General features: G+C 40.6%; 1 protein-coding gene across 2 annotated transcripts in view; it reads left to right on the forward strand.

Annotated features, from left to right (window-relative positions):
* The window catches only part of LOC141140271 (enoyl-[acyl-carrier-protein] reductase, mitochondrial-like), a 163,700-nt gene that overhangs the window by 85,701 nt on the left and 64,260 nt on the right, over positions 1-13,739 (forward strand). For both annotated transcript variants that reach the window (XM_073627253.1, XM_073627254.1), the window contains one exon: positions 4,059-4,202. In XM_073627253.1, coding sequence (XP_073483354.1) covers positions 4,059-4,202 — 144 coding nt within the window. The remainder of the gene's footprint in view (positions 1-4,058; positions 4,203-13,739) is intronic.

Here is a 13,739-nt window from a genome sequence, read left to right on the forward strand (position 1 = left end):
GCTGATGTAAACAAGCATTTCCCCATTCTTCCTATTGACAGGACACTGATCACCGCTCCCTGTGATCGGGAGCGATGATCAGTGTCGTGTCACACGTAGCCCGTCCCCCCTACAAATAGAACACATCCCTAGGACACACTTAACCCCTTCAGCGCCCCCTCCTGGTTAAACCCTTCACTGCCAGTCACATTTACACAGTAATCAATGCATTTTTAATCGCACTGATCGCTGTATAAATGTGAATGGTCCCAAAATAACACCAAAAGTGTCCGACCTGTCCGCCATAATGTCGCAGTCACGATAAAAATCGCTGATCGCCGCCATTACTAGTAAAAAAAAAAATTTATAAAAATGCCATAAAACTATCCCCTATTTTGTAGACACTATAACTTTTGCGCAAACCAAAAATATGCAGAAGAATACGTATCGGCCTAAACTGAAGAAAAAAAAAAAATTTTATATATTTTTTGGGGGATATTTATTATAGCAAAAAGTAAAAAATATTGCATTTTTTCCAAAATTGTCGCTCTTTTATTGTTTATAGCGCAAAAAATAAAAACGCAGAGGTGATCAAATACCACCAAAAGAAAGCTCTATTTATGGGGAAAAAAGGACGTCAATTTTGTTTGGGAGCCACGTCACACGACTGCGCAATTGTCAGTTAAAGCGACGCAGTGCCGAATCGCAAAAAGTGCTCTGGTCTTTGGCCAGCCAAATGAACGGGGCTTAAGTGGTTAAACAATGGTGATTTAACTTTAATTCTGTCTCAGTCTGATTTCATGGTTTCTGACAGGGAATCCACAAGAAGAACAAATCTAAGATATTTTTTTAAGATAAATTTATAATAAAGGCAGCGCTAATGACAAGAATAAGAATAGCTTGATATGCATTATGCAAGATTAAGGCTGGGTTCACACCTATGCAAATTGGATGCGGTGTAAGCCGCATCCAATTCACATAGGTGTGAACCCAGCCTTAATCTTGCATAATATATATCAAGTTATTCTTATTCTTGTCATTAGTGCTGCCTTTATTATATATTTATCTTAAAAAATACCTTAAATTTTTCCTTCTTGTGGATTGTGGACTTTTTAAAATACGTTCATTTGAATGAGGCTGGTTCACATATGTGCGTTGGATCTTGTGGACATTTTAAAATACGTTCATTTGAATGAGGCTGGTTCACATATGTGCGTTGCATTCGCACTCCGCATTGCCCAAAAAACGTGTGCATTTTCTGAGCATTGTGGTGCAAATTGCAAACACATTATCTTCTATGGGAATGCATCTGATTCGCAGATACATTCCGTTGTGAACAGGATAAAATCCTGACCTGATCCTGATGCAATCCTGACCTTATCCTTATCAAAAACGCTGAACAAACAATTTATCAATTAGCTGTGAAAACTGAGCTTCAATTTGCACATGTGTGAACCCAGCCTAATAGCAATTAAAAAAACAAAAAACAAAGATGTGGGTGGAACTCCGCTTTAAGAACTACTAGAACTACTATATAACTACTAGGACTACTGTACAGAACTACTGGAACTGCTGTAGAACTACTAGAACTACTGTACCGAACTAATTAGAACTACTATACCGAACTACTAGAACTACTGTACCGAACTACTAGAACTACTATACCGAACTACTAGAACTACTGTACCGAACTACTAGAACTACTGTACATAACTACTGTAGAACTACTGTACAGAGCCACTAGAACTATGGTAGAATTACTAGAACTACTGAACAAAAGCACTAGAACTACTGTACTGTCTTAAAGTGTATGTACAGTATCTCACAAAAGTGAGTACACCCCTCTCATTTTTGTAAATATTTTATTATCTCTTTTCATGTGACAACACTGAAGAAATGACACTTTGCTACAATGTAAAGTAGTGAGTGTACAGCTTGTATAACAGTGTAAATTTGCTGTCCCCTCAAAATAACTCAACACACAGCTATTAATGTCTAAGCCACTGGCAACAAAAGTGAGTACACCCCTAAGTGAAAATGTCCAAATTGGGCTCAATTAGCCATTATTCCCTCCCCGGTGTCATGTAACTCATTAGTGTTACAAGGTCTCAGGTGTGAATGGTGAGCAGGTGTGTTAGTTTGTGTTATCGCTCTCTCTCATACTGGTCACTGGAAGTTCAACATGGCACCCCGTGGCAAAGAACTCTCGGAGGATCTGAAAAAAAGAATTGTTACTCTACATAAAGATGGCCTAGGCTATAAGAATATTGCCAGACCCAGAAACTGAGCTACAGCACGATGGCCAAGACCATACAGCGGTTTAACAGGACAGGTTCCACTGAGCACAGGCCTCGCCAAGGTCGACTAAAGAAGTTGAGTGCACATGCTCAGCGTCCTATCAAGAGGTTGGGAAATAGATGTATGAGTGTTGCCAGCATTGCTGCAGAGGTTGAAGGGGTGGGGGGTCAGCCTGTCAGTGCTCAGACCATACGCTGCGCACTGCATCAAATTGGTCTGCATGTCTGTCGTCTCAGAAGTAATGCTCTTCTAAAGATGATGCACAAGAAAGCCCGCAAACAGTTTGCTGAAGACAAGCAGACTAAGGCCATGGATTACTGGAACCATGTTCTGTGGTCTGATGAGATCAAGATAAACGAATTTGGTTCAGATGGTGTCAAGCGTGTGTGGCGGCAACCGGGTGAGGAGTACAAAGACAAGTGTGTCTTGCCTACAGTCAGGCATGGTGGTGGAAGTGTCATGGTCTGGGGCTGTGTGAGTGTTGCCAACACTGGGGAGCTACAGTTCATTGAGGGAACCATGAATGCCAACATGTACTGTGACATACTGAAGCAGAGAATGATCCCCTCCCTTCGGAGACTGGGCCGCAGGGCAGTATTTCAACATGATAACACCTCCAAGATGACCACTGCCTTGCTAAAGAAGCTGAGGGTAAAGGTGATGGTCTGGCCAAGCATGTCTCCAGACCTAAACCCTATTGAACATCTGTGGGGCATCCTCAAATGGAAGGTGGAGGAGCCCAAGGTCTCTAACATCCACAGCTCCGTGATGTCGTCATGGAGGAGTGGAAGAGGACTTCAGTGGCATCCTGTGAAGCTCTGGTGAACTCCATGCCCAAGAGGATTAAGGCAGTGCTGAAAAATAATGGTGGCCACACAAAATATTGACACTTTGGGCCCAATTTGAACATTTTCACTTAGGGGTGTACTCACTTTTGTTGCCAGAGGTTTAGACATTAATGGCTGTGTGTTGAGTTATTTTGAGGGGACGGCAAATTTACACTGTTATACAAGCTGTACACTCACTACTTTAAATTGTAGCAAAGTTTCTTTAGTGTTGTCACATGAAAAGATATAATAAAATATTTACAAAAATGTGAGGGGTGTACTCACTTTTGTGAGATACTGTATATCTGGGCTAAATAAAACATATACATTTCTCCAATACTTGCTTAATGTTTTGTCTCTTTAAAAAGTATGCAAATATAAAAAAAATAACTTTGGATCTGCTAGAAATTCAATCAGCTCCTATCTTGTTTTATTGAGCTGAAATCTTAAATAGTGTTATTAGCAATACTCAGTTCACCTCTGTCAAACTACAGAATATCTCCCCCATGTTATGGGAATGAGAAGTGGTGTCTGTAGTTTTAGCACAATTTCTATCCTACAATGACAACACCACTCCTCCATAAAAAGTGCAGTGAGTGAGCTTGGTCCCTTTAGGATAGAAAGTATGCTACTGGCACGATCACCTGGTGAATAAAGGGAAAAAGCCCTAAAAATGAAAATCAATTCAACTACAAGTCTAAGGACTGATAAGCTGGGATAGAAATGTTTTGTTCTTGGATTTAAATACCCTTTAAGGCTCTGTAGAATTCTCACAATCTGGGCTGTTTGCAAAAAATATAGACAGCTAAAAAATCAGTAATATGGCAATCAGTAGAATGGTGATCAGAATGCCTTTAGCGCTGTAAATTAATTTATCAATGATTAATAAGCCTAAAATTCTATATGAAGAAACGATAAGCTCACACCTTACACAAGTATTCTCTCACATTTTAGGTACATGGAGGACTGAAGCAGTTTGCAAAGCAAATGAAGTGATTCCAGTTGCCAAAGATATCTCTGTGATAAGCGCAGCCACACTCAGTGTAAACCCATGCACTGCGTATAGAATGTTGATGGACTTTGTGACTCTGAGACCTGGTAAGGTAATTTTTGCACCCTTAAAGTCATTGATTTATCATTTGAATATGTCCACAATATTTCCACTATTGTAAAATACATAAAATAACCAATTGATTTTCTGTAATTATTTATATTATACCACATTATATTATTACATGTATGAATCATAGCCAATCATAGCCAAAATGTTCAAATCAAACATTCAGCGCTAACATCAGGGCAGGAAATCAAGAGAAATTTTCCAGCAAGGACACAAACAGAAGGCTAATGCCCCGTACACACGGTCGGATTTTCCAATGGAAAATGTGTGATAGGACCTTGTTGTCAGAAATTCCGACCGTGTGTGGGCTCCATCACGCATTTTCCATCAGAATTTCCGACACACAAAGTTTGAGAGCTTGCTATAAAATTTTCCGACAACAAAATCCGTTGTCGGAAATTCCGATCGTGTGTACACAAGTACGATGCACAAAGTGCCATGCATGCTCAGGATAAATTAAGAGACGAAAGCTATTGGCTACTGCCACGTTCAGAACGATCGGATTTTCCGACAACTTTGTGTGACCATGTGTATGCAAGACAAGTTTGAGCCAACATCTGTCGGAAAAAAATCCATGGATTTTGTTGTCGGAATGTCCGATCAATGTCCGACCGTGTGTACAGTGCATAAGTCATCACCTAACTAAAAAATCTTTTGAAGAGATTCCACCTTTCTTTTTGCCCTCAGAAGCAGGAAGTAAGATGAGTTTTCACCAATGGGGACACAGAGCCATTAAAATGACAGATTCTTCTCCTTCCTCATGCCATGGAGGTCCAGTTTAAAGAGTTCTGGTCTACACATAGCAGTAGTTAGGGCAATGACATGAAAAGGTTAGCAATTCTTACATTTCATGCAACAAAGGATCTGTATCAGAAGTCAATTCATCCTACCCAAAGCGCTTACATTCTTGACTAGATCTCTTGTTCATCTTCACATTCTTAGCTGTAAGGTTTTGAGTCGACTCAACCAAGATACCACACAAGTCTCTTTATGCCTTTTGCACATGGGTGAAAAATTGCTACATTTGTAGTCACAAACATTTGTATATGCAAAGTGTTTACAAAACACAGCTTGTTTTTTTTTTTTTTTAACTCAGGATCTTTTTGCCAGCAGGATTCTGTGTCTAAAAATTAGTAAATTTGCTGTTTGTTCATGTTTAAAATGACTATTTCTTTTTGTTTCTGCTGCCAGCAGAGGTTGCACTGGTGATAGCATCTCATGGCTTACTTCCAAATCTAAGCAAGTAACTGTTGAGATGAAAGAGGAGATATAAATGCAAGACTGTGTTCCCCTTTAATGTGTGGCCACACCCCTCAAGAGTGAGGAGAGGTGCTTTCTCTGCACAAACCCAGCCCTGTCACTTCATTTAGTTAAAGGAGGAGTTAACTGAGGTCTTCAATCAGCAGTAAGACAAAAGGATGTAGTAATATGAGGAAGCACTCCGCCCTGGAGGCCTGCGTAATGGAAGGCAGGAGGAGTAGGGCCTAGAGAGGACATCATGGGAACCTTAACCCCTAGGCTCCGACGGTATGCAAATATGAGGCCTCTCGGCGGGTGGGCCTTGGCGCCAAGAGGCCGCATATTTGCATACCAATTTGCAGACACAGCTGTGTCAAGAGCACACGCCCTGCGCCCTCCCGTCACACTAACTGGCAGCTAACAGAAAGCTTTCCAATCATGTGACCGCCGTGACAGCCAGTCACGGTAGTCACGTGATCGTAAACCCTGCCCTGCCTTTGAAACCCCTTAAAGGGCTGGGTGGTGCCAGCGCAAAAGGGTTAAAGAGGAACTAAACCCACTGATTTAATGGTTTCTCAAAATAGTTACATTCAATGCCGTAAATAACTGGCACAATTACTTGGACTCTAAACTGAACTGTTAAGCCATTAAATGGCTGGTGTCTCAACTGACCACACATGCAGCCCCATGGCACTTACAAACAAATGATAGAATGGCAACTTCATTGGCTGTAAAGGATAGGAGAGTTTAGTTCCACTTTATTAATAGTTAGTAGGACTGTTATATTAGTATAGCCAGGATGTGGGCAATTTCACTCTATGCATCATTATTCCACTGTTTGGAAACTGCCTATGCAATGTGTAAAAGGATTCAACACAATTGTATGGACAGGTTTTTAATTATTATACAATTTAAATAAAGTTAAAATAATAGCTACTTAATACCTCTTCATTGTCTAAATCTGGAAGTACAAGACATGTAATACTTCACTTGGAAAGGATGACAAATGTGATTACTTGTACTAACCTGATTGGCTCAGGAGCAGATGATGATTAGTGGAAAGGAGTTAGCCTCCTGGCCATGACTCCCCACATCGAATGCATGCCAGATGACCCAGACTTCCATGTGGCATGGGCCTCGGGTTTTCAAGTGGACTTCCAGCAATTGAATCTGGACAAAAGTAAATTGCAGGGCCCTGCATGAGAAGTGTTCTGGACATGTGGGTTAATGGACTTTGGTCAGGGGGATTTAGTAAGGTGGTCTCAGAACAGCATCTGTGCACGTAGTGCAGAGAAGTAAGTCTGCATGGGCCTGGGAGATGTACATTGTTGAAGCAGCCCTGGAAAACTTGTTTGTATGTGAAGTCCTAACTACGGTACATACATTGGCCGGGTGAGTCAAAGTTTGGCAATCTTCTTACACTCATAATCCCTAGGTCTGCAATGTGATGAAGAGCTAAGCATAGAAGAAGGATTCAATAAGAGGAAGGGGAAATGTGCATGTGCCTGGATAACAAATGCTAGCATCCTGCTATTAGGAATAACCAGAAGGATGAGACACTGCCTGAACATACTGGCTACAGCTATGATACAATGTAACCATTTATTATAAGTAAACAAACACATATGTAAGTGGCATAAAATATGAATACTTTGCAAACACACATACTGTACTTAGTGAACAATATGTAAAGCAATTAAAAACTTACTCTCCTGCAAACTATATACAAAAATGAGCAGAAGAGCAGAGGAACAAGGCTAAGCAGGGACAGGTAAACCAGAAACCAAGGTACAGGTAGTAGGACAAGTGAAGAACAAAGAAACCCCATCATGTATTCCACGGAGCTCCATGAAACCATTCACAGCCGGGAGGGGGAAGGGGGCAGAGCTACCACAAAGAAGGCTGTCTGAACCCTAAAGAGACAGCTGACTGATAAAGTTCAGGATGGAGGCACAAGACACATGCACGGGCACTTTAATGGTGGATTAGTGCAAGTGTTTGTCCAACCAAAGTATTTTGTTTTCTAGTTTTGGAATGAGTAGGAAAGAATTAAAACCCTCTGAAGTTTTACTGAAGTTTTACTACACAATTAGAGGGATTTTTCCCTCACATTCCTATTCTGCTGACAATAGTTTTACTAGACAAGCAGTTAGGAAAAATCTACAACAGGGACACAGACCGCAAGAAGAAGCTTGTAAAACATCAAATCACATGACTTTATGTAACCCTCTTTAAGGGGTGGGTGCTTGACTAAGCAGTGACAACACACAAACGCAAATGTCGAGAGAAGCCAGCACTCGTCTCCAACAATGTTTACTAAGGTCCCATTTCAGCATAAAACACCATTTCAAAGATGTGCAGACCCTTTTTCTCAAAGTGACAGACAGAAACAAAAGCCCACAGTTGGGACTATATAGACATACAATATACTAATCACCCAAATCAAAAACAAGTGTAGTCAGCTAGGCTGTCTGTTCCAAGGGCTACAAAGCACAACCTAGCGGCATGGTATCATCTGACAAGTACACATGATGAGCTGTGTTCATAGTTGGAATGCTAGCTTTTCTCTATGTTTAGCAATAAGAAGCCGAAAGGGGTGTTAGGCTTCCCCTCCCTTAAATATAATAATAATTTTTTATGACTGCCTGTCTTGTCTTTGAATATTTATTCTCACTTTCAGGAGATTTGCCCCCCACTACCCTTACAGGGGTTTTAACCCTTCTGCACTATATTTAAAAAATTGAAAAAACTACATTTTGGACAAGCATAAACGTAAAGTATAACTAAAGGTAACATACACATTTTAGTAAATTCTCATATAAATACCTGAAAGTTACACATGGTAATAATAATAAACATAATAACTGAAATTATTATTTTTCTACCATATAGCTGCATTTGGGGTCTCTAATCCCTTTATCATTTATTCTCTGCTGGATCATGTTAGTGATGGTGGGAGGAGTTCTGCAGAGTTGGCATGTCATTTCCTTCCACTGTGCTAGCATCTGCATCTCCCACAGGGAACTACATTTCCTATGAGCCCTCATGCCTTTTATCATGCTTAGTCTATTTTACATAACACATGCCCATCTATCAATCAGTAGCTGGGTGTGTGATATGTAAAACAGAGAAAGCACAAGTTTGCTAGTGCTGCTGCAGCAATGCTCTCAGTGAAAGATGGATAAGCATTTTAGATCTATTTATATATTTTTATTTTATTTTATAATAATTATATCATTATTATTAGTTTTTAATAGCAGGTAACTTTGCACACATATTGTTCAATTCATCAGTATGCTTCTTGCTGTCAGCTTATGAGAGAAGCCAAGTATCTCAGGAAGAGCCTGTATAGACAGAGCAGTGGGCATAAGCGGGGCAAAAGCGGTGCTGGGCGGGACATTATTATTATTATATTATTATTATACAGGTTTTATATAGCGCCAACAGTTGCAGCGCTTTACAATATGATTACAGTTACATTACAATTTGGTACAAGAGGAATCAGAGGGCCCTGCTCATTAGAGCTTACAATCTAAAAAGGAAGGGTCAATTGATACAAAAGGTAATAGCTGTGGGGGGATGAGCTGATGGAAGAAGTAAAACATTGTTAGTTAGAAGCAGGATAGGCTTCTTTGAAGAGAAGGGTTTTCAGGGATCGCCTAAAGATGGATAGATTAGGGGACAGTCAGACAGATTGGAGTAGGGAGTTCCAAAGGATGAGAGAAGCTCTGGAGAATTCCTGGAGGCGAGCATGGGAGGAGGTGACAAGAGAACTAGAGAGCAGGAGGTCTTGGTATGACCGAAGAGAGCGGCTTGGTTGGTATTTTGGGACTAGGTTAGTGATGTAGCTGGGGGCAGAGTTATGGATGGCTTTGTAAATTATTGTTAGTACTTTGAATTTTATTTGTTGGGTGAGTGGAAGCCAGTGGAGGGATTGGCAGAGAGGGGTGCAGGACACTGAATGGTTGGTAAGGTGGATGAGTCTTGCAGCAGCCTTCATTATGGACTGAAGGGGGGATATTCTATGTAAAGGTAATCCAATGAGGAGGACTTGCAGTAGTCGAGACGAGAGATGACCAGGGAGAGAATTAGAAGCTTGGCGGTGTCATTAGATAAAAAGGGGCGTATTCTGGAAATGTTGCATGGGACATGGATGGTATTGGGCATTTTCTGTGGTGATTGAGATGCAGGAGCTTTTGATAGATCGTATGAGCACCTCCCCCAAGTGATGTCAGGAGGGCTCGTTGTAGTCTCTGCAGAGCGGCAGCACGCAGACGGGGACAACGGAGGCATTTACAGAGGAAGCAGAGTTGTCTCCTCATTAAAGAAAGTGAACATGAGAGCTTTCAGCTGTGGGGGAAAATGTAGATATCTCAATATTCTTACTGCTATTTGAAAAACAACCAGTGAGATGTTTAACAGATTCTAGAGTTGCATCACATTTTGGCCAAAGTTCTTCTTTAAATCTGAAATCAGAGTTAAACAAATATTATTAGCATACAGTAGGTACTCATTTTTGTTACTTAAATCTCGGAGTTCTTTGTGTATTTCCTTCAGATCTGTGCAGAAATACTGCATGAATTTCTTCACTCTTCCTTTTTTGCAGGAGCTTCCTGTAATAAAGACCAGTCAGTGCTCTTTCTTCTTGTACAGGGTCACTAGTCTTGTCTCCGCCCCTCCTGTAGTTTTCTGCAGGCTGCCTGTAGTGGGTGGAGGGCCCCTCCCACAGCTCTGCTCTGCACAGGCACACAGTGCAGCATGGTGATGATGTCAATGCTATTTTTACAAGACAATCTGAGCCATCAAGGTCATTTTTTGCACATAAAACATTTATGTATAGTTTTTGCCTATTAACCACTTTCTGCCTGCACTATAGCTGATAGTCGACCACAGCGCGAGCCTCCAGTTCTGGGAGGATGTCCATGGACGTCCTCCCACGCACCCCCTATGGCACGCATTGGGTATGCTCTCTGTCCACTGTGTGCTTTAGACACAACTGATCCCAGATCAGGGTAAAGTGTCAATCACAGCGGCCGTTTACCATGTGATTAGCTGTGTCCAATCACAGCTGTTTTAGATGTAAACAGACTTTGCAGGTTATCCACTGTTATTGGCTCTCCTTTCCTCACACAGAGACAGCATGTGAAAAAAATGAGAGCCAATCTGTGAGTATAGCATTTACACTGATAATCAGTGCCCTGATTATCAGTGCAATTCCATTAGTGCAGCTTATCAGCGTCCATCAATGCATTTTTATCAATAAGCATCAGTGCAGCTTATCAGTGCCGCCTATTTGTGCCCATCAGTGTTGCCTATCAGTGCCCATCCGTGCCGCCTCATCAGTGCCCATCAGTGCCCCCTTGTCAGGGCCCATCACTGCAGCTTATCAGGGCCCATCACTGCAGTCTCATCAGTGCCCATCAGTGCACATCAGGGAAGGCTCATCAGTGCACATCAGTGCCCATCAGTTCAGACTCATCAGTGCAGAAGAAAAGTTACTTATATGCTATTTTTTAACAGAAACTAAGACTTTTTTTTTTTTCAAAATTGGCAATCCATCTTTTTTCGTTTACTTAACAAAAAATAAAAACCCTAGTCGTAATTAACCACTTCAGCCCCCGAAGTTTTTACCCCCTTTCTGACCAAGCCCTTTTTTTGCGATACGGCACTGCGTCGCTTTAACTGACAATTGTGCAGTCGTGCGATGTTGTACTCAAACAAAATTGACGTCCTTTTTCCCCACAGATAGAGCTTTCTTTTGGTGGTATTTGATCGCCTCTGCGGTTTTTTACTTTTTGCGATATAAACAAAAAAAAGGCGACAATTTTGAAAATAAAACAAAATTTTTTACTTTTTGCTATAATAAATATTCCCAAAATATATATATATAGAAAAAAAATGTCTTCTTCAGTTTAAGCCAATATGCATTCTTCTACATATTTTGGGTAAAAAAAATCACAATAAGCGTATATTGATTGGTTTGCGCAAAAGTTATCGCTTCTACAAAATAGGGGATAGATTTATGGCATTTTTATTATAAAAATGTTTTCTATTAGTAATGGCGGCGATCTGCGATTTTTATCGTGACTGCGACATTGCGGTGGACAGGTCAAACACTTTTGACACTATTTTGGGACCATTGGCATTTATACAGTGATCAGTGCTATAAAAATGCGCTGATTACTGTGTAAATGTCACTGACAGGGAAAGGGGTTAAACAATAGAGGGCAATCAAGGGGTTAAGTGTGTTCCCTCAGCGTGTTATAACCGTAGGGGGTATGGGCTCACTAGAACATGACAGAGATCACTGCTCCCGATCACTGGGAGCAGTAGATCCCTGTCATGTTGCTAGGCAGAACAGGGAAATGCCTTGTCTCCCCGTTCTGCCTCTCCGTGGCCCGATCGCCGGCCACCGGCGGACATTCGAGTCCGTGGGACCTGCAGGCACGCTCCCACGGCGGGCGCGCATGGGCGCCGCCGCTGACAGAGTGACGTACGGGTAAGTCATTTTGCGCACCCGTGCCACTTTGCCGACAAATATCAGCGTGAACTGGTCGGCAGGTGGTTAAATACCGCCAAAAGAAAGCTCTATCTGTCTCATATCTGATAAACATTTCATTTGGGTACAGTGTTGCATGACCGTGCAATTGTCATTCAAAATGTGACAGCCCTGAAAGCTGAAAATTGGCTTGGGCAGGAATGGAGTAAAAGTGCCTGGTATTGAAGTGGTTAAGAAAGATATTTAAATAAACATTACGAGTTCAGCTAAATCTCAAACAAACAGTAGCTTCCATGAACATGGATTAGGTGTCAGGTATAGCAAAAATAAATAGGCAGGTCAAGGGCATCCCTGTTTGTTCTTTTATGCACGTCAGCTAAACCTATCAAACTTATACTGTCACATAAGTATTAAGAATATGTCATCTAAAAGTGCTACTGATCAGTCTGTACTTCTAATGCACATACGTTTCTAGAAACTATCATTACCAGATGTACTTGAGTACACACACGTACATGACAGTGAGATATATAAATATACGTCTAAAAGTCCCTATGCCTGCACAGCTGGGGTTGTCACACACATCTGAGACGTTATCACACAGCTGTCACATTTGTATTCACCTGTCTACAGCACAAGGAAAATTAATGCAGCACATATGGTGGAGAATTACACGTTTCTAAATCAGACCTCTGCTTTATGCATCTCTGACTCACATCTAAAGATTCTGTTCATGGCAGTAGAGTAGCTATAGACGAGCAGAACATAACTATGAACTATTACATTAATCATTTTAAATGAAAAAAAAAACAGTAGCAATACACATATTGCAATACATACAATCTTTTTAATATTCTAAAAAAAAAAAACATTGTGCAAAATCACAAAATGTTTATTATGAAACAGTATCAATCCTGACATCAGCCTGTGTCTTTTAACACTAAAACACTGCAGGTTAAAAGCTCCTTTGATGATATTAAAAGATTATAAATTAATAACCTTCCAGCAGAGGTAGTGAGTCAGTTAACAGTAAATGGTTTCAAACACGCTTGGGACAAACATAGATCTAAACTCAGACAAAAATGTTAACGAAAAAAAAAAAAATACAATACATGTATAAAAAAACAAAACATAACAAAATTGACAGACTCGATGGACCACTCTTTTTTTTTTTTTTTTTCTGAATGTGTGTTGTAAGTTGAGGGCACCAGAATACGTCTCTCCTCTAAAACAACAGCCTGGGTAGTTTTAACCCCTCTCTCCATTCGGATAAGCGATGCATGATGTGGGGGGGCTTCTGGAGATCTCTAAAGTCTTTTCATAGATTAGGTTGGCATTCCTACCCAGGGTTAATTTCCCATCTGAGCATTCAAAAAGTGTGTCAAGAGTAAATTCAAAAAAGGGAATTTTGTTAATGCTGAGTACATTCAAATTATCAACTGTAGGTAATGTGTGTATATATTACTTGTTTAGTTAGTAAATTCAAAGGACTACATCATACAAAGATTTTCTCAAAAAGCTAGTGCTTTTAATGCATCTTTTTTTTTAATGGCTGTTGGCCAATTAATAACTATGGTGTGACTTATTTTTCCCAATGTTCTAACAAAAAAACTATTTTCTGTTCTGCTTGTGTATCTTCCAGCTTTTAGTTTTAACTCCCACACTTGCTACTGTAATTACTGACAAATGTTGTGTCTACATTTTTCCCAAAATTCTATCACAAAAGCTCACACAGCTCATGTGTAAGGTAAAGTCTACAGGCTTGGAAATATCAGTT

Source organism: Aquarana catesbeiana, linkage group LG04, assembly GCF_042186555.1.
Source record: "Aquarana catesbeiana isolate 2022-GZ linkage group LG04, ASM4218655v1, whole genome shotgun sequence".
Taxonomy (NCBI): Eukaryota; Metazoa; Chordata; class Amphibia; order Anura; family Ranidae; genus Aquarana; species Aquarana catesbeiana.